This window comes from Acipenser ruthenus, chromosome 3 (genome assembly GCF_902713425.1).
Source record: "Acipenser ruthenus chromosome 3, fAciRut3.2 maternal haplotype, whole genome shotgun sequence".
In the NCBI taxonomy this organism is placed as follows: Eukaryota; Metazoa; Chordata; class Actinopteri; order Acipenseriformes; family Acipenseridae; genus Acipenser; species Acipenser ruthenus.
In genome coordinates, this window is record NC_081191.1 from 12828798 (window position 1) to 12855725 (window position 26928).

Consider the following 26928-nt stretch of genomic DNA (forward strand, 5'->3'; position numbering starts at 1 on the left):
CGCAATAACTTCATATAAATCACACAACTGAAGATTGTGCTTAGAAACAGATTTAAAATGAAAAATTTTTTGTATTTTTGTAAAACATATTTTTACTGCTATAAGTTGATATATGTAATTGTGATAAACGTGGTTTGAAATATCAGAATCTCTTTTGTTGATTCCTTAATATGACTACAAACATTATCCCTATCAATTAGTAATAAAAATAGCAATTTGGCCACAATAAATTAAAGTAATTGCTTTATATTGGGAATTAACTTATAACTGGCATGCCAGCTTAAAACTTGTCAAATGAAGTGGGCATACAGATATTGACAGAGCATTGCATACTGTATAAGTGGTTGCTGCTATTTTGCATTAGAAAACGATTGAGTGTGAACAGCCAAATCAGCTTCCAGACCTAGCGGGCTTCTATTTTGCATAGATGCCCGCTGGAACGTTGAAGTGCTTAACTGTGAATTTTAAATCAAATCTGTGCATACATACTGGCTTTTTCCCTTAACATTCTAATCTACAACTAATCTGATAACATAAAAAGCTACTAAAAACATACTTTCTGACGCTGGTCAAGAGACAAGGGAAATCATGTCTGTGACAGGATACCGTAATGAAGGCTCAATTTGCAGCTACTGGACAGCAAATAAACAGGAAAGCCACGATTGGTCTACAATTCTGTCATCAGCCAATCCACTCCCTGCCAGCTTGAATGACGCCCCGCCTCCAACAACAAGTTTTGAGTATGTCGTTTTTCTATTCTAATTATGTTAGGGACTATTTTCCTCAGCAGAAGTTTACCTGGCGAAATATCAGAAGTCAAGGTAAATCTAGTTTTTAAAGTTTTTTATAAAAGAGAAAATAAAGACATAAATCGTTTTCTAATAGCGATAGAGCCTCTCTCGATGTGGGCTCTACCGTGTGGTAGGTGACCTTGACTTTCGTTAGTGCCCTCACCTACGGCTTGGGACAATAACTCAAGTCGCGGTGATCTACCACACAGTAGAGCCCACATCGACAGGCTCTATTGCTTAAATAAAATGCATAGCATCCTTTTTCAAGGGCAAACAAACATACTCAAACAATATTTATATTTCAGTGCTGCCTTAATGTAGAGTTCTACAGTACCTGTGAATTACAAAAAACCCAAACTCATAAAGACGCATGTACAGAATTTCTATTTTAGACTGGCACACTCCTAAACAGCCTGTGGGTCTGCTCTAACTCATCGGAGAGAGCTGAGCATGATTTGGTAGTTGGGGCTCCGAGATGTGTACTCTGGTGTAAAAAACAATAACAATTAACTACCTATATTTTAGATTTATGTGAATAATTTGGTATGCTGGAGTGCTGTTCCTCTTATTTCCATGTGCTTCCTAGCTGTCATTATTCAGAGGTGAACAATTCTGGATACGTTTGACAGTTATTTTACAGCCAAACCATTTTTTTTTTCTGGTGGGACTTAATGAGCAACTTGGAATTGGTAGGAAATATCTGGGTTATCTCAGCTGATGTTCTCTTCTTCTAGTTTATATTCACTAACTCTGATATCTCAAACCCATACCAAGATTCCATTCACATTCTAAAGACAACGCAGCACAATGCACCAAACCATCCCTCTGTTTTTAAATGCTATTGAAGCATTAGCATTCTTTGAAAGCAACCAAGAAAAAAAACAACAACAACAGTGTTCGGTAATTACAAGGTTAAGTGTAACACATTTTGTTTCATGCCTCGTTATAATTATCTTCTTACTGCAGAAACTGGGCTTTTCCAGATCTCGATTTTTCTCTAGGCATTTAGTGCATCCTGCATTTAAAAATAAAAGTATTTCATCTTCATTCTTCCCTTCAAAAGATTTAGCCCCTGCCAGTGTTTAGCATTATGCAAAGATGTGTTTCTGCCAATAAACATCGCCTTATGGTTATGCTTGTGCAAATAACCTGCTGTGAGCTGATAAAAGGATTAATACAGGAAAAATTCTTAATCTGTGAAATTACAATTAAATTCTCATATTAACATTAGCACCCCTGAGGTGTTTTCTTTCCTGCTTTTAATTCCCCTCTGGTGTTCTGCATACATTGTGCCTGTGAATGACTCAGACAAGCCTCTCTGTTGGCAGCCTGCTGCAGAGTGATAATGTGGAGGCATTTACTCCACTGACAGATCTGGATTTAACCACTGACTGACAAAACTAAGTGGCAACTGTGTAATAAGCCTATATTAGCTGAGAACTCCTGATACAGTATTCAAAATGCACTCTGCCCGTGGGTTTATCAAAATCCTGGCTAGACTTAATTATAGAGTGTGATAGAATAGAGATGTCACCACTAGTGAACAGTTTTACTCATCCTTTTAAACAAAGTAAGACATATACAGCCATATTTCTGATGATGAGTTCCATGTACAGTGCAAATTAATACCGTTGCAGTAAGTGTTAAAGAGACATTTATTTTTCACCAAATGGATCCATATTTCCTTATATGTTTTTCTCTCTCTCCCTCTTTCTCATGTAACAGCAACTTTAGGGTTGATGTTTGAGACATCTTCATCTGTTTGACTAAGATATAGGCCTTTACTTTTTAACAGGTCCCTTTATAGACCATCATTAAAAACACCAAACAGTCTATCAAATAGTTTGACTTTTGAAACTGACATTTGTGTCAACTATTACAATTACATAGTTGCTGGAGCTAAAGCTTATAGGATCCCAAGTTCTGAGCATGTGTGAGCCTGGAGGGAGAATAATAATAGACAGTATAGTTAGGCGGTTGTTAAATATTGGTAAATCCAAAAATAAATAAAACCATCAGTCACCACCAAAGGGGATTTTATCGCCCAATATGAGAGAACTGGTTCTTCAAGTTAAATGTTAGAAAATTGTATTTTCTAGTGGTATTTTATGGAGTTCGTAACATACAGTAGATCACTGTTTACAAACATACACCAGGTTTCAGATACCGGCTTTTTTTTTTTACCCAGAAGCTCCAAAGACATAAAAAACAAGATGCTTTCACTTGCTCAAGAAAACCCTGGATAACAGAAATTTCAATTCTGTTTTGTCTCTAATGTAATGAAGCAAAACAAAAAGGCACTCACTGTCAGAGAGCTCCCAGAGTCGTGGAGGAAGATCACTGAAGTACTCGTGGTTCATGGCTGCCTGCGCTGACAGTCTGTTCTTTGGGAAGCACTGGAGGAACCTGGTGGCTAGTTCCTCTGCATGATTAACATAACCTAGTCTGAAAACACAAGCAATGTAGAAACATGAACTTAAGAAATGATGAATCTAAACAAAGTTCCTGCTTGCTATTACACCATTCTAGAGGCTACTTTATTCATGATTGGCATAGAGTGCAAGGCCCTTCATTCTGATGCGAGCTCAAAGTCAAATAAGGTAATGAAAAAAAAGACAATAATTAACAGTTATGCTCTTCCTGCAACTATGCTGCTTCTTTATTATAATTGCATTATTCACCACAGACAATTCTCTTTGCTTTGGCACTTCAAAATAGGCTTCAAAGTACATTTGGACACCCTGGCCTTCACAGCTTTGTAGCACTGCTAACCCTGCTAAACTGGAAGCAATCTATCCCATCCTCATATGTGTGGACTAGGAATGTAATTCCTAAATTAGATACAATTAGGTACATACTGGGTGGATCACCAATAGGTTTTATATGGCATGCTAACCCTTTCTGCCCTCACCTGACATTTTTTTTCTTTTTAATTTGTCTTCTTTCTCTCTGACCTTTTAACTTCTCTCTGACTTTCCTGTTTTCTTTGCTCTTTCCTTTTTCTGTTATTTTCATAATTTTTACAGCTTGTTATTACCATGATGCACATTGCACTGGAGAAAAAAAATATTAGTAGATCTGGTTCTGGGGGAATAAGGGGTTGCTAGTAGTGCACTTGTCTGAGGAGTTTGTAGAGGATGGTTCCAACCAAGATGCCACTATGCTTTTCAAGCACCCAGGGGCTGTGTGGTCTATAGTATGCTTTCCCCCAAAAGTTTGTGAAACAATAGTCTCTTGTATAATGTGCAGCTTTTTCTGTACGTATACATGCGTGACAAGGTTGGTCTAGATATTCGTGCCTAAAGTCAGGGAGTCACAGTCACTGAGCATGGCAGCAGGTTTACCACTAACAGCAAGATGTGCAAACGCCCCTTACAGACTTTTTTGTTTTTTTGCCTGCGTTATTATCAAAATCATGACAAAGTAACTGAAGACAGAAGCAGTCCAATCCCAGTTCTAAATGCTGCTTTGTAGTTCTTCGTCAGTTACTTTTATTGAGCTTCTTAAAGGTTTTTAGATGAAGGCGAGGGCAGTTTTCCTTCAGATGGATTACATGTGAGCATGTGCAGTGAACTCCTCAACCCCCAGGAAGTTTAACTGCTGTAATGAACTGTGGAGCGGCAAACTCAGAAAGTAATTAGGACTCAAGTGTATAAAATAAACATGAGGCAATCCTGTTACAGACATTTTTTAATTCCATACTAAATCCTGGTTTGCTCAGGAACTTGCCATAAATTTCCTACATTTTATTACAGGCAGAACTTCTAACTTAAGAGACTCCAGCTCCATTCCTACTGTTGTTTTTTACTTGAAATAGTAGGACCCAGTAATGCATTTACGGTTTAAAAACTAGCTTAAAGTGGCCCCTTAATCTTTTCTAGCCAAAAGTATGTGAGGCCCAAATCATTTAACTTGGATGCATATATATTTTGATTAAAAAAAAAAAAGTTAGCAGTAGCAGCACTGTGGAGTAGTGGTTAGGGCTCTGGACTCTTGACCGGAGGGTCGTGGGTTCAATCCCAGGTGGGGTACTTTACCTAGACTACTCCAGTAAAAGCCCAACTGTATAAATGGGTAATTGTATGTAAAAAAATGATGTGTAAAAAATAATGTAATTGTATGTAAAAATAATGTGATATCTTGTAACAATTGTAAGTCGCCCTGGATAAGGGCGTCTGCTAAGAACTAAATAATAATATTTGAATTGGGCTCCAAGGGCCTCATTTACGAAAGGGCACTAAACATTACGGTGCACCATAATTGCAATTGGTGTGCACGTTCATGATTTCTGTATTTACTATTGCAATTTTATTCATTATCGCACAAAATTGTAGGCATATTATGGCTGATTTTATTGTGCCACACTATGGTAATCAGAATGAATATGTGATATGTAATGCATGATAATGTATTTAAATGAGGCACCCCGCTCTGAATAATGAGATAAGCTTCATTCACACCATATTTACTAAAGGGTGATAATCGTAGTGTGCGCCTTAAAGTGAGCGATAATTAGTTGTGAATGAATGTTATAATTTCTTAAGATTTTATTTTATAGTTCATTACATTGGTACAAATAATAGAGTGGTTAAATAAAACACTAGACCAAACAAGGTATTATAATTGAAAACAACCTCTTTTCACTAGAATTTCTAACTCTTTTTTTTCGAACTTTTCGTTTGCATTGCCTCTCTCTGTCCCCTGCGGAGGGCTGTGTCTGTTGATCGCTCATTTTCGGTCAATGTAAGCCACCTCCACCTTTCACAATAAGCTACTGACCAAAGTCAGTAAAAGTCTGTACAAAACATAATGGAGTGTGCCATCATAAAATTACATTAAAAAACTCAAGTATAAAGTATGCTAAAGTATCTGTATGCATTTTTTACTGCAGACAACTTTATAAGGAAATGCTTTTTTTTATGAATTAAAATAGAAAATACTATGATTTGTGCAAATGTAACGAGGTAGAGAGTGTGCAGAAATGTAATAAGTACATTTTTTGAATGGCTTCCTTTGATTATTATCTTAATAGATCTAAGGATTGTGCTTTGAAAGGCGGTAGTAGGGGGTGTTGATTTAGTGCATTCCAACCAGCTAATACAGATAATCATTTTTAACTAATTCATGTTCAACAGCTGTGCAGATGCCAGTCACATAAGAATAACTGAGATCCATATCTTGACATAGAATCACATCCACCATGTGTACTAGGCGATGCAGATCATGGAGCCTGCCGACACATGTACACAATAAAGAAGCCTTCCACTTAGTTTTGAAGACCATGAAGCTTAACATTTTCCATGATCACGTCCGACAACTAAAGACTAGAAGCTTGAGCAATAACAAGTCAATCATAGAATACCTGTGATATCTACTTCATTGACTAACATCTTAGCGATGTTATCAACACAGCTCTCTTCCACACCTGGCTTGTAATACCTGAATCACTATCCAGCAGATGACTCATTCTGAGCAATGTTTTCACTTTAAATGTTTTTGGAGAAAAGCCTGGTTGCAAGGTCAATGCAACGAGAACAACGGCCTAAAATCCCATCTTACTACTGCTTTGTAGTTCTGAGAGACATTTTTTAAGCTTAAAATGCTAACAATGAATACAAATGTCCTCTTCTATTCTTCAAGGTTTCTGCCAATATCAACAGTTACTCAAAAAGACGCAAGATGTTTTTATTAGGTAAATGGTAGGAATATGTATTTTAAACAAACAGTAGACCAAAAAATAAAATGTTTTTGTACATCAGTCAGGTGATTGATTTCATCAAATCACCTAACTGATTCTTATTGTGTTTCAATCTCAGTACCTGTACTATCACAAAACTATTTGGACACCGTTCAGTAGTCATTCATTTTATTAAAGGATATTATTGTATTTTTTTAATATTGCTTAAACAGCCTTTCCTTTATGTTGTATTGACTAAAACAATGTAAACAGTGATTAGAAAGTAATTTTGCTGACACAAAAAGTCAACGACTTACATGAAAACAAGAGCAAGTGAAAAATAAAAAAAATATAAAGTAAACAGTAAATAAGTGTTTGTTTTTTGTTGTTTTTTTTAAATCAAAATGAATTCTGTGAGTGTGTGCATGAGTGTAGGGGGTAACTTTAAAAGGAAAAACTGAAATATGTGTTCACCAGAGAACTTTAATGGGATCTCAAAACCTAAGATGGTTAAACATTCCATACCTGATTCTCCACATGCTGCAATGCTATTTAAGGGTTCGAGCTTAATTTATTGAAAGAAAATCACCTTTAATAGTTTGACTGTTAATGGAAGAATTTCTTTGTTCATTTTTTTTTTTTTTTTTGTGGCAGGCTTTCTGAATTTATATAATCTTCATCGAAACTTGGCATGCAATAAAAGGAAGAAAATAAGCCACAGTAGTTAACATTCCACAGCATTCTTTCTTCACATATTTATTTCCTCACAGACTGGACAGGAGCCAAGCTAACAAGAAAGGAAGGAACAGAAAGGACAGCAGAAGCTGAAATAAACCCCTGGCACGGCATGCGGTCAGTTTTTGCAAGGCCCCACAAATACAGATCTCTAAAGGAATTCTTCCAAACCCAAAGAGACACTTATTCTGTTTTCAATGGTCAACAGTAAGCCTCTGCTGGGCTGTTGTGGACCCAGTGCTTCCCATTAAATCACTTTAAAAATGCAGCTGTCAACTGGCTTATATATCTTTCCTTGTCTGAATGCACACTCAGCCCCATAAAAAAAAAAAATATATATATATATATCTGAAGATGCCCTGCTCCCAGTCTTAGTTCTTGGAGTTATAAGACTGAAAAGTAAATAAGAACTGGTGAACTAATGGTCTATTTGTTCAGTTCCTATGCAGGAACTTGATAGAATGCAGAGCGGGATTGTCCAAATGCCTTGCACAGTGAGTGACCCTGATTAATCAGAGACTATTTATCACAGTTAACCTACAAATCTGTCCAGGATGGGGCCTCAAAACTGTCAGATCCTGCAAGGTAACAATGCAGCTATGGCCATCATCTGCATCATCTAGAATTTTAGGATTGAGACATAATTAAAAAAAAAAAAATTACAAAATGATATCACAAAAGTCTACCAGAAGCCATAATAGTAGTACAGTATTTCTCGTTAGATTTCAAATTGTCGCATTTTTTAACTTTGTCATTTTTTTGTTAAGTATATGGAAAAATGACAAAGCGGTATGTAATTGAATATGTTAACGTAACATTATTCAGCAGGTTTCATTCGACTTTATGAAGCAAAGTTAGTTATTTCTATAGGGTGATGCAAAGCTTTTGGCCATAGCTGTATTTGTCTTGCACTGACTGGGGCGTCAAAGCAGACAAATGAAACAACCCTAAATCTAAAAATGTGGCGTCCCTGGAATTTCCTAATGATTGAATCCATTAGTTATTCAAAGAATATTCATATTCCTGTTTACTATCTGCTGTAAATATGCATTTTGAAAATGTGATAGTAAATGAAGTGAATAGCAATTACGTGGTTTCAAAGTGTCTTGATTGCATTGTGAGACTAGGGTATTAAATACAGTTTGAAGCTCCTGGCTTCTTCAAGACTTACAGTTTTGTATAGTAACAAGCAGGCTGTAGTGGTGACGTCAGACCCGGAGGAAACACACAGTACTGCGAAGTGAAATGTGAATTTCGCCATTTCGCAGTTTAATAAATTAACAAAATAAAAGGTTCTAAACAAAAACAGCACAACTTGAGGCCAAAATAAACAGACAAACAAAATGGACTAACACTAAACAAACAGTGGACGAACAGACAAACAAACACGGCGAGTCAAAATAAACAAACAAGTATCGTTCTGGTCCTACCAGCACGCAATAGCAATTGTTATAAATTCTAATTCTTCTTCTTCTCCTCCTTGAACACCCAACCCTGAGAGTGAAACGTGCATCTATAGATACTGTTGTGCCGGGATTCAATTACTAATTAATTATTTACTTGAATCCCAGCACGTGAACTAATTTGTGCAATCCCGTGCTCACATACTTTTACATACTTTAAATGCAAGTGAAGTGTGCAATCCCTGTACCTAAATACAACTATATATTTTAAATCACTCGTGCTACACAGACCCATTTATATCTCGTTCAGCAATATCTATACACCAACATTAACAATCCACGCGCAACACATAAATACACACAGGGGCAGGCACTTGGCCACAGCCTAATATTCCCCCCCCCCCCAAAAAAAAGATATATTTTTAAATTTTACTTTATCTGATACAGCAAATTTTGCGTGTAAAGAAATAACATGCAAACGTAATCCTATTTTGAAAAAGAAAGCATTATTAACACTGCAGTCTTGACTATTTGTATGCAATCTCCAAAGAGTCTGTAATTTCACACAGAACGTACAAAGCAAACTATGGCAGCGTTTACATGCACAAGTCATGACAGTTTTCCTCACAACCTGTTTGCCGTACTTTTCAGGAAATGCGTTGCAGTTCTGATTTGGGAAAAAAAATCGTCCGTACCAATGCAGATTACTCAATTCATAGTCATTTAGGGGAGGGGATATTGAAATGTCTGTGTCTGCTTACTAAGTAGGAAAAGAACGACTCTGAATATCGTGAGGAGAGCTTTATGCGTTGCCATGAAGATAAAAACATTTAACAAGAGAAATTAATTTATGTGTTTGTCGTGTACATTCTGAATTACGCCGTGCATTAGCTACTTTTTGTCTGGTTACCTTTCCAACACACACACACACACACACACACTTATACAAAATATAATTTTTACAAGTTTTACTACCTAGAATTTATATTTGTGTGTGTGTGTGTTTTGTGGAACATCTAAAAGTTACATTTCATTAACACTAGGACCACCTTTTACAATACATGTTTTTATTTTGAATATAGCCTACAATATTCCATTTCTTTATATACAAGTCTGTTGTTATCTCTACTGGACCTGGCAGCCATCAGTTCCATCATTTTATACAAGGAATTCATCGGGGGAAAATATCAGTAGGAGAGAATTCATCTTGAAGCTAGCCACAGCGCTTCAGCAGAAACATTTCGATCAGAAAACTGCAAAGCTGCAGGCTGCAGCAGCTCAACCTGGATTCTGTGCTGTGAGTGACACACACGCAAGAGAAATCATATGTTACTTTCGTTTTAGATTAAAAACTGTTTTTGTTTTCACAGTTTTTTATGTGCATATACTTGTTTACACACTAGTTTCTTTTGGAATGTTTATTTTATTATAGCTTTTAATTTTTTGAAGTAGTGCTTATATGTGGTAAGTTAGAAAATACAATTTTTTATGTTTAATTGTTTAAATACGGTGTTTCAGCTGTGCAGATGTTTGATATGATGTGCTTGAATAAAACTTTTGAGTTGTATCCGATAGTTTGTCTTTCATTTTAATATTGATGGTGTTTAAAATGTACTGTGATAATGACTGCTAAAGTATATGTTAAAGTAGTCCATAAATGTACATTTTGTGTGTGTGTGTGTTGGGGGTGTGTGTGTGTGTTTTGTACGGCCTTTCTGCTGGAGATTAAATCAAAAGAACTGGATCTTGACTGTTGAAATCTTGTGAGCCACAAGCACGATTCCTGCTCCGGTTTACATGGGTTTTTACAGCTATTTTTATCGTGAGAAAGCGATTGACCATGCCGTTAAAGTCGCGCTACCAAAAGGACATCCTTTTGCTGTTTGACGATGTATTCGCGGGGCAACATCACACAGTCATGACTGTAGAGTCGATTTTCATGTGCATGTAAACCAAGCCTATGATTCAATTTAATATCACATGTGTTTATGTTAAAACAAACCATAAACTAACAAATCATAAAAATATTAGTATTTAAAAAAAAAAAAAAGACTTTTACGGTTACCTAATGTGATCGTTGTTATTAATAATACAACTGTTGTTGAAAGTATATTCTTAAAAGTGAAATATCAGCTTATACTGGATTGTGCTTTTTAGTTTGATTACATGAATAAATAAATCCAATACATTATTATTATTATTATTATTATTATTATTATTATTATTATTATTATTATTATTATTATTATTATTATTTATTTCTTAGCAGACGCCCTTATCCAGGGCGACTTAGAATCGCAAGCAAATACAAATACATTCCAGTGTTACAATACAAGTCATACAATACATGAGGTGGAATAGCATGTTCTGTGTTTGTTTTTACAGTTAGTACAAATGATATTACTTCCTGTGGCACAGATTCTGAGACATAAATACAATATGCCATTATCGTTTCCTAATCTTTCCGGTCTGATTATAAATTGTGGTTCACCATTTGGCATCAAACCATTTAATTAAAAAAACCTGTTATAAGATGCCAATTTTTCAGTTCACTTATTTTTCATATAAGATGTATCTGATTCATATGTTCTACTTTTAAGAACAATTAGTGACATAAAGTTTAGTAGTTGGAGTGTTGATTAAGAAAAGACTTGTCAAACAAGCCCAATATTGGGCCTCAGTAAAGAGATCCGAATAAACTGTAAAAATGCAGTTCACCTTCAGCATGACAACGTACGAATGGAAAAAGCAACCAAAGTAATGTTATTTCGGCATTTAATATCTATTAAACTCCTACCATGAGATCTATTTGAAGATATTTGAGGAAAAAAAATAAATCTTTATATTGCTGGACTGTTTTTAATGTTCTGTCCTGTGCACACTTTTAATGTAAACAGGTTTCGACAAAGGATATTAAAAAAACAACCTAAAGGACACATATATATGTAAAACAATACACTGATTTATTTTTTAAAAAGGCACGTATTAAATAAAGGTATTATATTTTATGTTCTTACAAAAGAAAGCTGTATGAAAAGAACATTTAAAAAAAAAATAAATAAAGCTGGTAGAAATGTGTGCATTTTCTCATTAAGATTTATGTTTCCAGTAAAGTCAGGAATTGTATGTTCAGAAATGTATTTATGCATTAGTGCTAGGGATGACACAACAGATATGAGTGTAGATGATATAAGCATTTTTAAAATGTATTGTAGCATGATTTCTTTTTTAATCACGCATTATGCAAAACTGAATTAAGTTGTTTGACTTCTCTGAATAAAATAATTTGGTCACATTTCTGACTATTATCTTTTACAGTACATTTTCTATATTTTACTTTAAACCATTATGATTATAAATATGTTAGATCATATTCATCCCCAAAATCAAAACGCTTAATCAAAATATAAGGTAAAACTTAAAATAAATGTTGGTCTATTTGACTCTTATACTTATGTTAAAAAAAAAAAGACAACACTTTTTATTTCAGTCATGTACAAATGACTGAAATCGAGAAAACCTACAATGACTGTATGCTGTATAAGGCTACCTCAAATACTAACATGCTTTCTGTTGAATCTCTGCCAAGTCTCTAAATTAACTGTACAATATGTGTTGTTTCAAATTAGCTAGTTTTTGTGAACAAAAATGTTGTCTCAACCAGCCACTTGTCCTTGTCCTGAGCTCCTGTATCTGTACATTATTAATACATTTCTCTCTGCTCTGACATTTCACCTGGGGCTAAGATTCCCAAAAGAGTCCTTCTAGCTACTGAAGTTGAAAAAGAGCACTACATTCAGGAGGGATGTCAAAAAACATTACAATCTTCACATACTTTAATATGCAAGCTGGGGATGTGGCACATCTACATTAGGGATTGGATGTTAAAAACGGATACTCTGTGTTGTATAGAACTTGGAACATTTGTGAAAGAATACAAAAAAATAATTGCAAATTGATGGCAAAACGTGCATAACCGATATGATTTATTGATTTTGTTGCTGAAACCACTTCCTATTAAATTAATTACCACAAACACTAACAGCGCACAGCAGCCTAGTGGCTGAATGCAGTAATTGTGTTATTACTGTCAGGATCTTTTTTTTTCCAGTGTCAAGCCAGGATTCAGGCTCCTAAAGTTGCAGGAGCAGTTTCATTGGTGCCTGATGTATGGATGTTACGATTCTTGTCAGAGACTAAGTGAGTGTGTCCCACCTTAGGGGAGTAATAAACTATGATATGATCGGCCAGACTTTACAACCAACTGTCATGTTGGCTGTTGAACAGTAGGCACAGTGTCTGGAACATCACCCAGTTTAAGAACTTAACCAATTTGTAATAACACTTATTTTAGCATTAAAACAATTAAATGCTACATGATCCTTATTTAAAAAGAAGAAAATAAACATGCAAATGGTGCACATATTAAAACTTATTACACATGCAAAGCTAAATAAGGATAGTTAAAGATTTGTGAATATCCTAGGTCTGACCCCAGCAATCAATTATTTTAAACAACCTAAGAGTATGCACAAGCCAAAAGTTATGACTTTTTTTTTCACTAAAGGAAAAGCCAAATACTGTATATCTGTTCTATTATGCTCAAACCCCCCCCCCCTCCCCCCAAGGGCCCCAAAGTAAAAAGGCTTTGGTCTTAATCTGTTCAATAGTAATAATACATATGCTGGTATATCACAAATGCTGTTGTCACTTACTGACAGTTTCTGAGGCGGCTAGACAGCCACAACCTACAGTATACGATAACTTCTGACAAACTAGTAATTAACACCCTTTATGACTCCCCAAACTCTTTAAAGCAGCCTCGAGAAAGTGATGACTTTGCGGTAAATGTGAAATAAAACAGCTGCTACTTTTCAGACGCTGCCTATTTTTTTATTGCCGCAGTTTCTAAATTGGGAAAAGGCTTCATTGGTGCACCCATCGAGTGTTTAAATATTTGAAATGAAATAATTCAAATGATATACACTGAGCTGTGCTAACAGCTACTTACACAGCAGAGGCAGGAGGCCTTGTGCAGCTTTACCTAAACAATCAAGAAGATCAAAGCAGAATTATAAAATGGCTTTATTATCCATTCAAACTCCTGTCGCCTTCATCTAGAACCCTGTAGAAGTACTGTAGTTCAGTAGCACAGACTTCCCCATTTTTATACAATAATGGTGCTGTGGTGTAAAATGCATAATTTACATTAAGCTCATGAAGTTGCACAAATTTCATAGTGAACAGACTTCTGCTAGACCAATTTAGGCAAATTCCCTAATCTTTTTCAAGACTGTTGTATATAGTATTGTTATTATAGATCACTAACAGTGCCTTTGATGTTACTTCTTTAGTTCTGAGCACTATTTGTAATGCTTTATTTTATATTTTGTGTAATTTATCACCTTGACTGCTATAGCCGTGACAGGATTTTTTATTTATGTATTTATTTATTGCCAATTGGGGTGGTTGTTTTGTGGTGCATATTTGACCCACAAGGTATATGAACTGGGAACATCAATAACTAATTTCACTCAGACTTGAGGTCAGCCTTTGTACAGAAACAGCATTAGGTCTATTGAGCCTAAGGTGGTTTATTCTGATTCCCAGAGGCAAGTGAATATGGTCTGTTAAGGACCATGCAGTGACTCCCCTATAAATACTGATCTTGTGCACTTCTTCAAAATATGTCTGACAGAACCATTAATATTGGGCAGCCGATGTGTTCCACAGATGCTTTTCAATGTATAACATGTTTAGTAATTACCATATGCAGTTCAATTTCAGCAGTTAGAAGTGGCTCAACAGGATTTACATTTCGAGGTTAAACATTTATCGGCATTATGAATTTATGAGCAATCCAATAAATACATATGATCTGAATGCTTGGTTGCTCTAAGTAAATGTGGCCCAAGGGTCTATACCTACTCCAAGCAATTATGAGATTAACACTGGCTGCTTGGAAGTCTAGTCTTCTAGATTCGTAATTAGAACATTTTCAGACAAATAGAACTAAAATTACAAGACAGAGACTGAAAGGAGGGGTTTTATTATGGGAGACTGGCCAATAGCAAGATGGGCGTCAGGAAATTGGAGCTGTTTCAGCTCACTGACCCGTTTCAAAATGAGTGGCAGATGGTGGTTATTCAGATCAGCTATTTGCAGTTAACAGTATTACTTAGTGTTCAGTTCTTTAGCACAACAATGGTATCCTCCATTTACAGTTTCTTCCTTGCACTTACCTTTCCTCTTATTTTTTTTTTATTGGAACAACATAAATTGTAAAGTCTATAGATTTTTAACACAGCTGCCTCCTCTCTTCTATGCTACTGCTGCACTAATCTACCATGGATGCAGCTGTAACAGCTCTGAAACATCTGATTGAAAAGAGTGGTTAAATTGGTTTCTTTGAGAATGTAGCCACTGGGCAACGTACGGTACCACTGGGCATTCAATACGCAGTTGTAGAACAACCCTCAACAAGTATATTAATGATTCCATGATGTTTTGCCATGATGCATCTACAATAAGTGAAACATCGATGTTGAGCAGCTTGTTATATATCTTGTTCCTCTTAAAGTGTTGATGAAGCACCAAACATTGATTCCCCTGTAAAAACTCCATCATGTTTATCATTTTCAAGAAGTGAGCTTAAATGTAAGCTTCCTTAGTACTACAGATGTGCGTGTATAATCTGTTTTACTGTAACATGGGCTAAACTCTGTAAATAAATGTACAGTGTTTACAACTGTAAAAATGTTACAATATATTCTGAAGACACCTTACCAAGAGCATCTATTTGCTTCAAATTGAAATCCTTAAAATAAACATCAAACTGTTTATAACCCCCCCCCCCTTTTTTCCTGCTGTGTGAAACGGAGATGTGTATATTTTTGTTTGTTTTTTTGTCATTGATGCCTTTCTGCCAGCTCTCAGTTACTAAACCTAGTGTAATTAAAAGAGGAAATAAAAAGAGTGTGCTTGGGATGAATACGTTTGCCATGCAAACCTGACAGACAGTTGTAAATACAGTACTGGTAAACATTATTTTAAAGAGTAGACTTACTTATTCCACGCTTGCCTCAGTTTTTTTTGACTGTACTGGGTAAACAATTCTGAAACAAAGAAAAAACACAGGTTAGATAAGAGTACTGTTCATATACTGCAAGTGTTGTTTGAAGATAGCTGGAATCTATCTGAGTTATAGTTCATTCATCATGTAAAATCACCTGTACACCTGCGCACTGCAAACCACACCATCACAGTATTTTATTTATTTGTATTTATTTATTTTATAATGCAGGAGCTGCCCATTATTTTCGTTTAGTTTAAAAGCCAAAAATGCAGTCTGCAAAATAAGCTTTTGTAATATGCTCATGTGAAGTATTTTGGCTTTTGTATAATTCTAAATGAGGCAGAAAGTAGCGACATGGAGAGTGCTTTTGTGTGCTGCTGCTGTAGGTATATCCACAGGCTACCGGTACATCAATGCTTTAGACATACACCCAATCTTCCCAAGTCCTGCCTGGTTTAAAGGACTGCCATTGTTTCATTTTCTACTTGTTTATTTTAAAAATATTGAGTGAAGTGCTGCATGTTCAAGAAAGACCAAAGTGTTCCGTGTTCTTTGTTTAGTATAGTTCTTAGCTCCCATGCTATTCCGATTAGTCATGTGTTTAGACAGAGCAGCATATCTGTTGTCCATTGCTGGCAGTAAAAAGCAGTCATACATCAATGCACGTCATGAAATGTATGATATATAATCATTTATAATGGAAAAAAGTGAAAGGATGTGTTGGGGCGATCACTCAATCATCTTTGTTGACAACAATTAAAATGTTTTTTTATTGGCGCAAAACTCATGTGCCAGAACCCTGAAACCATTCAAACATCCCATAATAAATGGCCACATTTATCATCATGAATGCATTGGTGTCTTCCTTTCAGGTGAAAAGTGAACTCTCTACACCAGTCTGTTTGTTTAGCAGACTGAGCCTAATGGTTTGAATTGCTATGCAGAAGCCCTCGTTTATTTGTATAACCCTTGCAGCCAGTAAAATGGTTTTAATGCTAATTAAGTACAGTCTTAAATGAAGGCACAGTCACCTCTCTCAAGCAGACGCTAGGTAAACAGTCCTGTGGTTTTTGTGGCAGCCCTATTGCAAGGCTCTCCTAATAAAATCCAACCACTGTTGTTTGTTGTCCTTGACACCTAACAGCAATAGAAACAAAATGCCCCTGCTGTCTTACAGGTCATCTAGGTCATAGGGTCTAAAGGCTAGCACACAATAAACATGCCTGCATACTGTACAGCTAAATGATTTCAGCCACAAACTTCATTATCTGAAAGCAAATGCACTCTGGTGCTGCCAGCCCTGCATCAAGGCCAGCCTCAAAACAACAGTCTTTCAGCCAAACCCTAGTGATCTTGTTAGGAGGCAGCATCCACAATGAGAATTGGAAAAGTAGAAGTTTGAATTTTAAGTGCTGTACAATTAGCAGACTTTCTTCCTTGAGCTGTAATCAGATGCACAGCAACTCCTTTGCCATGTATTTCTTATTCCAGGCTTGGAGGCAATAGTCACGAGAGAGAAATAGTTTTGAAGTAATGAGAACGTAGAGAATTGCCTTCATTACCATTTTGTTTGCTTTTACCCTCACTACTGTGTTATTGATTAAAATCAGCTCTTTTACAGCTACTATGTGTATGAAACTTCACAATCTCCTTCACAGAAACCCACGAGACTACAGCATTTACAATCAAGGAGGTTTTGAAACCTTTATCCTAGAGTAAAATGTCACTAAAAAGTTCAAAATCTGGTTAGATGCTGATTATTTATTTATTTATTTGTATTGAGTTTGTTATACAGCATCAGACTGTAGATGTAACAGCAAAAATAGTCTTACATTTTCAAGATTTACAACTTTTTCTCGGTAGCTCGTTTTTTGTGTTTATTTGGTAGCTTTAACATCACCATAGGCAGCAAGATGCAGTTTCTAACCTAAAAATCAGCTCAGCTCATGTCCAGATATTAGGGTTCTAAAGGCCTGTTTTCCACGTGAGAAGCACTACTATCTCTGGTTGACCATTAGAAATGAATGACTATGCCTAATTACTTATGTACAAATATCTGCAAATGGCCACATTATATATTTGAGAAAAATGGGAAAACTGTATCGCAGTGCCAAGAGAAACTAAATATAAAAAAGAGAACAGAAGGGGAAAGATTGTGGTCTCTACTGCTCCCTGCTGTCAAAAATAAGAACCAAGATCATCTGTATAGAGAGTCATGAAACTGCGTCTCTGTGTCTGCCAGGTTATCTGGACTTGCACTATAGTTCAGTGCGATATGTAGATATGTATGATGTGTTTTGGAGAGAATCTTATAGCATAATGACTGCTCAGCCTGGAACCCGATTGACTGAGATGATCAGTGAGGTTTATAAGTGTGCAATAATCCCTGACAGGGTGTGTGTGCGGTAGAACCACTCTTTCTGGCTGCCGAGGTGCATTGTGAGGCAGGAGGCACCACACACCCTGGAGCAGGGTTTGGGGTTTTAAACAGAAAACAAAAAACAAGTTCCTAAGCTTAATCTTTAGAAGCTACGAATTGGCAGGAAGAACTTATTACCGTTGAGTGAATATTTAAGTTTTAAATAGATTTTTCAGGGTTTTCAAGATAAGACACATAGTTTAGATTACTCTGTTCTCTGCATGAACGGTTTTATCTGCTCTTAGGCTGGTCTGTCTGTACCTCTGAAGCTCACCCTTATTGGTATCAAACCACAAGATACTTCATTTATATGAATATATTAATTCAATTTACAGCAGCTGTTTGTACTTATTTTTTAAATTACATTATAAGTAACTGTCATTCTGTGTCTCATTATCTATCTACAGAAATGATTGTCCTTGCCATGTATTCATATATTTAAAATAATATGCATGTCGGCCCTGCTAGTGTGCTCTCATCCCATGCAAGCATGGACCAGTTCTAGGACTCACTTACCAGCCTTGCAGGGATTGGCAGAGTTTGGACCCCCAACGAGAGTATACAGAAGCTTGGGTTGTATGGCACCCTAATGTATATGAACCAGCTACCAATCTTTGCATGCAGAACATTTAAATGCTTTTTGCTATAATTTTTAAAAGCTAGATGGCGACAATATTCCTAGCAAGCAAAGGTGCTGACAAAGCACTGAAAAAAGAAAAATCAGACTGGGTCCTTTTTTTTGTATTTGTGCTCGTATTGCAACTGCTGATTTTGAGACATGTGAGTTTTAAAATTGTAATGCACATCCAACTCAACAGTGGTTAGAGAAAAGAACTGTAATGCGGAGAAACTTTATCCAAAACCACACAGACTTATAAACGCACACCTACCTGGCTTGAAATGAGGCAAAGAGTGGACACCTGGCCATATATCCTCTGTCGGGGTCCCCAGAATCTGTCAAAAATAATGAAAGCTTAAAAATAAGAAAAGCAAAGAATTTCAAGATTGCAAGACAGTTTCTAAAATGAGGCCATTTGTATGTGCTGAAAGACTACCCAGAAACAACTCTGTTTGGCTCTTCGACAGCCCTTATTTATACACAGAGCAGTATGCCTTTATTACCTAAGACATAATAATGCACGTTTCTATATCACTGTGGGAGGGTGTGGGGATTCACCAAACACACAGCGTCCAATTTTTATTTAAGGCACAAGGGGGCACCCTTGTACCGTAGATGGGGAGTACCAACAATGGTAAATTTCTGTTTATTTTTAAGGTAGTTGATATAGCACACACAGGTGTTGGAAATAATGTTCAAAATAGAAGGTGAAACGAAAACAGGAAAATAAAACACAGTAACAAAACTACAAATCAAAATGTGCTGCTTCCTGCAGTGTCCCGCAGCCTTTGCTATCCGGTGCGACTCAAATTTCTGTGACGCACTCTTATTCCCTAGCTATCACTCATGGTGTTGCCCAGACTTCCCCCTAAACTAACACCGTATGACTCTGGTATTTAATAAAGTATCAAGGACTTATAGCGGCTGCCTTCCTCAGCCGGGCTTGCTTGCCCCTTTTTCTCGTTCCAGACAATGGGGTTCTTTGCTTTGTTTTGTTCTGTTTGATATTTTATTTTAAAACACTAAAACTCAAAATCAATTATTGTAAAGTGACATTGGTTTTATGTTGGGAAATATTTTTAAGAAAAATAAAAAACTAAAATATCCAGGTTGTTCAGGTTGGTTGGACGACGCTTGTGGACCGCAATTTTCAAATAGTGCCACAGATTCTCAATGGGATTGAGATCAGGACTTTGACTGGGCCACTGTAGGACATTCACCTTTTTGTTCTTGAGCCACTCCAATGTTGCTTTGGCCTTGTGCTTGGGATCATTGTCCTGCTGAAAGGTGAATTTCCTCCCAAGCTTCAGTTTTTTAGTGGACTGAAGCAGGTTCTCTTGCAGTATTTCCCTGTATTTTGCTCCATCCATTCTTCCTTCAATTTTAACAAGATGCCCAGTCCCTGCTGATGAGAAGCATCCCCACAGCATGATGCTGCCACCACCATACTTCACTGTAGGGATGGTGTGTCATGAGGCATGGGCAGTGTTAGGTTTGTGCCACACATAGTGCTTTGAGTTTTGGCCAAAAAGCTCTATCTTGGTCTCATCTGACCACAAAACCTTTTCCCACATCGCAGCTGGGTCACTCTCATGCTTTCTGGCAAACTCCAGACATGCTTTCAGATGGTACTTTTTGAGTAATGGCTTCTTTCTTGCCACCCTCCCATACAGGCCAGTGTTATGCAGAGCTCTTGATATGGTTGACTGGTGCACATTACTCCACTCCCAGCCACTGAACTCTGTAGCTCCTTCAAAGTGATTGTTGGCCTCTCTGTGGCTTCTCTCACAAGTCTCCTTCTTGTTTGAGCGCTGAGTTTTGAGGGATGGCCTTTTCTTGGCAGTGCCTGGGTGGTGTGATGCAGCTTCCACTTCCTGATTATTGATCCAACTGTGCTCACTGGGATATCCAAACACTTGGATATTATTTTGTACCCTTTCCCTAATCTATGCATTTGTATTACTTTATCTCTAACTTCTGTAGAATGCTCTTTGGTCTTCATTTTCCTTCAGATTCACAGCCTGACCAATGATCCTTCAACAATGGGGTTTTTATCCAGAAAATGTGACAGCAACTTTAATGGTTCACAGGTGGAGGCCAATGGTAAGGTAATTGTGTCCTCGTTAGGGCAATTTCTTTCATCGGTGTAAACTGGGAGCTTCCACAGCACAGGGGTTGAATACTTATGCAAGCAAGATATTTCAGTTTTTTATTTTTCTTAAAAATATTTCCCAACATAAAACCAATGTCACCTTACAATAATTGATTTTGAGTTTCAGTCTTTTAAAATAAAATATCAAACAGAACGAAATTTCAATGTACCATTTGTAATTCAGTAATATAAGAGAATTGGTCAGGGGTCTGAATACTTTTGCAAGGCACTGTATATATATATATATATATATATATATATATATATATATATATATATATATATATATATATATATATATTACTGTATGTTCTTGAAAATGTATATGTCCCAAATTAAAAAAAAATAGAACCAACACATTTTTATCACAAACAATTGTTATCTAGTAATAAAATGTTCTAATATAAAATATATAAATTGGTTTTAAAACTAATTCATAATTTAGCTGGCCTGTTTTGGTTATTTTGTGACCAAGGGCAAGAGCAATTCACGACTCTTTTACTAAACTTTGGTTCCAGCAACACACACACACACAAATAAAATATGTGCTGAAAATTCTGGGATGTTTTTGCTACAAAAGCTTGGAACACAGACCTATAATTGCTGGCCCAGGAATTACAAATCATGAATTATTTAAAATAATTTAATCAAGTTTTTGTCTATTCAGGATATTATAAAGCAGGTGAGCTAAACAGCCAGCAGAGGGTGCCAGAGACTTGTTTAAGGATCACACCATCCATTATTCCTTATAGCTTGTACTCTTGTTAAAGATAGTGGCTATAAATGTATTACAATAAGTTACAGTATAAAGGGTGATGGTATAAATTATAATACCGTAAACTGCTTCATAAATTATGCTGATTTGAGAAACTTCATTGGCTTACAATTTTAAACTAAGAAAAAAAGGACACTGCCTTGATAACCAAAAATCTCATTATGTGTTCTTTGACTATATAAAATATGTTGTTGTAGTGTAGTAAAGAAGAGTAAAAGCATGGTCAAGGACGGGCAAGCAATGAAATATTAGGAAGTGGGGTAAAGCATTACGAACACCAAGCATTGTAAATGCATATAATTACGCATAGGGTTCTGGGCATAGACGCAGCCGTGTACTGCATACAGACAGTACCTAATACATCTAGACATTGGAAAGCCACATACTTGTTTAATGATCTAGCAGCTAAAACAAAGGGTGATTATCCTGTTTTCTTTGTCTGCTCATGGTAACCTACTTACCCTAGAGGCAGACACTGTCATTAGCTTTGGCTCCATGTTCCCAGTGGGAGATCATTCATTCCCTTAATTACAGCACACAGTGCACACACATGATCACTCACTGCAAAATGTCATAAACAAACCACTTTTTCAAAGCTGCAGAAACCAAATCCCCTTTGAAATGCTGTCAGTTATTAATAGGCTATAGTGTCCCATATAGTTTTTTAATACAGATTTCACATAATAAGAAGGTTGATACATTATAAGCCTATTAAAAGCTGAATTTAGAGTTTTATTACAAAAACACCATACAGTAGTTTTGTAACTTAAATCAGTGTTTTTCTCCTTTAAAGACAAAAAAAAGTAAAAGGTTTCCCCTTACATTATTAGCATCCAACATGCAGGTTCATTACTATGTACTGTATATCTCCTCACTCTGTATGTAACTGCAGCTGTTCAGAAATCCCACTCGGGACAGTTACATTGAGTTAGTAACACAATGCCCCCTCAACTCACCCAAACCAAATCCACCAACATCGTACTTATTAAAATGGTAAACTATGAAGACTGTCCTCAATGTATTCTGTCCTGCTTCTGTGCACACAGATAATCCACTGTGCCAGAATAACAGCCTGCTGTATATATTTAATATGATATTTAAATGTTGTTCCCAGGAGCAGTTAGTTATATTAAAAATGCCTTATTCTGGTAAAAACAAAGGCGTTTTTTTTAGCTCATTATTTTCGAACACTTTAAACTTCATTGCAATTAATAATGTGCCCCAAAATCAAAAAGTGACAGCAAAGCGTATTTTATGTTTAACCCAAAACCCATGAGCTTCATTACTTCTTTATTTGCTCAGTTTAAAATGCTTATCAAAATGTGAATTATTTAATGTATTACATTGTAGTCTAACAATAAGTGAACAATAGTTGGAGGCACTATATTTATTCATTTTATTATCAGAGCTATACATCCCTCACTCAAGTTTTTTTTTTTTAAACAGGAATTGCTATAAACTGGTTGAAATAAATATATATTTAAAACAGAACGAACACTGTATTTTGATACAGTTGGCTCCTCCAGTAATTTACGTTTCTCTCTCATTGCATTTATATATTTCTCCTCAGTACATCTGGCTCTAGTGAGCAGTGTACCCCTCTTAGACATTCACATAATACTGTAAATTCAAGCGTTTTGACTAATGCCTTCAAACATTTTAAAGACTTACTGTCCGAGACGAGGTAAAGCCGGTAGCACATAATGACATGTATTCCATAGCAACTGTACTACATTAACAAGGTGCTTCTGAAAACATGGGCAAGGGGTTGATCTGGTTAGAAATATCACTGACTAAGATAGTAACCCTTGTTTTAAGTCGGGACGTGAACCCGCTCTCCACTGCTCTAGGTCACTGCATCTCAATCATGCACCATGGAAGTGATTGTGTACATTATTGATAAGGTTTCCTGTTGCCCTTTGAAGTGAGGCAGAAATTGGGAATTTTTAAATGTCAGTTGCTTTGTAGGCCATTACTTAGAACAGACACTGCTGTTCCAGTGTGCCAACCCTGGATTTCCTCAGAGGTTTACTGTGGAGTGAAATTACTTTTCTCTAAAGCTTAACAGGGGCCAAAGAAGTGAGCCCAACGCCATTTAACCCAAAACTACAATTTACATGTTAAGTTATATGAAAAACTGATACGTCTCAAATGTAGAAATAAATAATGCTGTGCATTAATGTTAGGATTCTTGCATGTATGTGGGTCTACTACAGAATGCTTCTGTCTTTTTGATAAGAACACATCAGTTATTTTGTAGAGAGAAATTATGTCAACTTTCCACTGGGGGAGAATGTACATGTACTCTTTATGTCTTTTCTTCCTTTAAAGCTATATGGATTCTGTTCAATAAGTCAATTATGATCCCTTTTCACAGCAGATGTCAGACAGTAATGACTGCACAGCATCATTACAGCCAGCAGGCACAGAAAGTTAATGTTCCCTTGTATTTGTGTTTCACGTTCCTAACTTCTTTAATTGCTTGGAACAGTTATTCAGTATTTATTTTTCCAGTTGCTTCATATACCTTTGTCACATCTAAAAGCGACGCGTTTAAAATGTAAGGTACATCCTTTCTTTTAAATGGAATGCTGTTTTGCTACTGTGAGATAATACATAGTGAAAACCTTATAGTCCTTTGTGTAAATACACACACACACGTTTGCCTTTGACAGACCTGTCTATATTCATATACTATTTAACAGGTAATCAGCTTGGTGCCGACACGTAGATATATCCTTGTCTCAGGCTGACCCTGCATTGCAAATTCAAATGTATTGTTTTTTTCCTAGCAGAGGAAGGCCCAAAGGATCCTCTCATACAACCAGCCCTAGGTCAGTATGCTGTTTGAATAAGGATTGTTTTGCTCATTCTATACCTTGCTGAACACCAGCATTAACATTTCTACACAAAGGCACAGAGGTTAGGAAATGCATGTTCACGTGTACAGCGATACAATCGATGGCTTTTTTAGAAGACAGAAAAACATTACCTGTATTTTGCCCAACGCAGAGTGGTTGTATCAGCGAGTCACTCCTTAATATCATATCAAAATAATGTATTTGGACACTGCTTAAAACAAACAGTTGAAAAATGTACTGCAAATTATTTAACTTAAAAAAATTGCTTTTACATGCAATATTCTATTTGCTCCAGTTTCCACTTTTTCTAGAAACCTGAATTAATAAACCTTTAAATTTCAGTTTAACAGGCAGTTTATTTTATAGAAATCAGATTCAGCTACAGTCAACTCTTGCTAACCTGTAACGAGGTATGAATAGGTTTGAAATTCTTGATACTGGTCAGGCTACAAACAAATATCCATTACATTATACACTCATATAATTAGTTCTCAAAGATTTATTAAAATACTACTACAATGCAGTCTTCATTTTGAAAAACAAAACTATTACACCAACGGTTATGCATTGCTTCTCTAATACTGCTGCTTTTATTGGAATGTCCAGTCTTGAAATATTCTGTGATACGCACAAAGAATATATAGCCTAAACTATGACTACCAGTTATAATAAAACACTGACAAAAAAGATGATTTATTTCTGAAGCTTAAGAATATCATTGTCCCTTCCAAAGCTAAAATAATCAGTGTCATTCTAGATATAGATAGATAGATAGATAGATAGATAGATAGATAGATAGATAGATAGATAGAGTGACAGAGTCTACATTCCTAACAGGCTTTAGGACCCTGGGGGCGAGGAGTGTACACTCCATCTTACTAAAGAGGGGTAGGTTAGGAGTCCATCTTGGTGAAGGTCTCACAACGGTCTGTTAATTGTATAATTGTTTGATTGGGGCTGTTCAAAAGAAACGACAATGTTTGGACAGGAGAGCGAGAAGGAGGCAGACTGCGTATCTGCAGCGTGGAAACAAGGTTTTGTTTAAATACATTTTTTCAGTAAACAGGTTTAGCCTGTCCCTGTTCAAATTAAAAAGTAATCAACTGGCATTTAAATTAGGGCCCAAAACCGGGTTTTCTTTGTTCATTTTGTGTTTTGAAATTAAATATACGCTACAGCTGACCTGATCCTGCTGTGTGGACATTGGTTATTTCAAGGAGATGCGGATCAGCGACTTAGCTACCTTATCACAATAGCAGCCACTACCTGATCCCAACACAATATACATATTAGATCAACTACAAATTGCTGTTGCAAATACTGGACACCTCAGATGGGTTTTCTGGATTAGGGGCAAGATTCTCAAACAAGTGTAAAACAAACAACTAATAAGGCCCTAAATTAAACATCAGAACCCTTTTTTTCTGGTTTGGTTGAGTAAAAAAATTAAAATAACTTTTAGAATCTAAGCGTGAGTTTTCTAATCACACTTGACTCTCTTGACAAACCTTTCCCATTGGATCTGGAGTACAGATGACCAAGTTTGGTTTTAATGGTCTTTGCTCCCATAGAAGCACAAGGGTGGATCCAAAATAGGAATACATAATGTTTCAAATATCAGAAGTGTGATGCAATTTGCAGTAATATCAGAACTTTCTAAAATAATTGTAAGCTGTATTCAAGAAAGACTCTAGCAGACTGCAATTCTGCCATAAATCCTAACCAAATAACATTTGCTGAGTGCTGCAGTGTGGATTGTATGTTCCAGGTGGGCTGCTCTGGTGAATACAGTTCAGAATACCCTGGTGATCGTAAGATACATGTGGAAACAAAGGAGCACAATCCCCAGGCTTACAGGCACAGCCTGGAGGCACACAGGCTCTGAACTCCTCTTCTCTGCTGTCTCTCCTGACACAGGTGTCCTCAGAAGCTCTTTCAGCTCTGGGCTATTCTGCATCCCATGCTTCATATGGGTTTGCACAACCGGCAGTGCCACTCCCCTCTCCAACAGAACAGTTACTGGCTGACAAAAAAAAAAAAACCCTAAAGATGGACATGCAGGCTGTGTAAACAGTATTATCCCACAAAACTATTAAGTATCTTTAATGTACAAATAAGCAAATAAAAAATGTTCCTTTATATATGCTTTGACACAACAGACACTCCTGAGTTCCAATTACATAGGAAATGAAACAGTCAGACTACCTGAGTAAGGAATGCAAACTGAGAACTGTCTTTAATCTAGTATGATTCAACATATATAACTATCAAATTAAAATACATGTTTGCAATAAAATGTGCTTAATACCACACGTGGGGCAGGATTTTCAAAAGGTCATAAATGATAACTCCAGTGTTAATCAACAAATCGGTATGTAGCATTGATTTTGGCATTTTCAAGCGTTTGTTATGCCTATCTCG

General features: G+C 36.3%; 1 protein-coding gene across 2 annotated transcripts in view; it reads right to left on the minus strand.

Moving 5' to 3' along the window:
* Positions 1-26928, minus strand: part of LOC117435835 (cyclin-dependent kinase 14) — a 198424-nt gene that overhangs the window by 53068 nt on the left and 118428 nt on the right. For both annotated transcript variants that reach the window (XM_034059293.3, XM_034920855.2), the window contains 3 exons: positions 18991-19054; positions 15673-15721; positions 3097-3236 (listed from right to left, as the gene is read on the minus strand). In XM_034059293.3, the coding sequence (XP_033915184.1) occupies positions 3097-3236; positions 15673-15721; positions 18991-19054 (253 nt within the window). The remainder of the gene's footprint in view (positions 1-3096; positions 3237-15672; positions 15722-18990; positions 19055-26928) is intronic.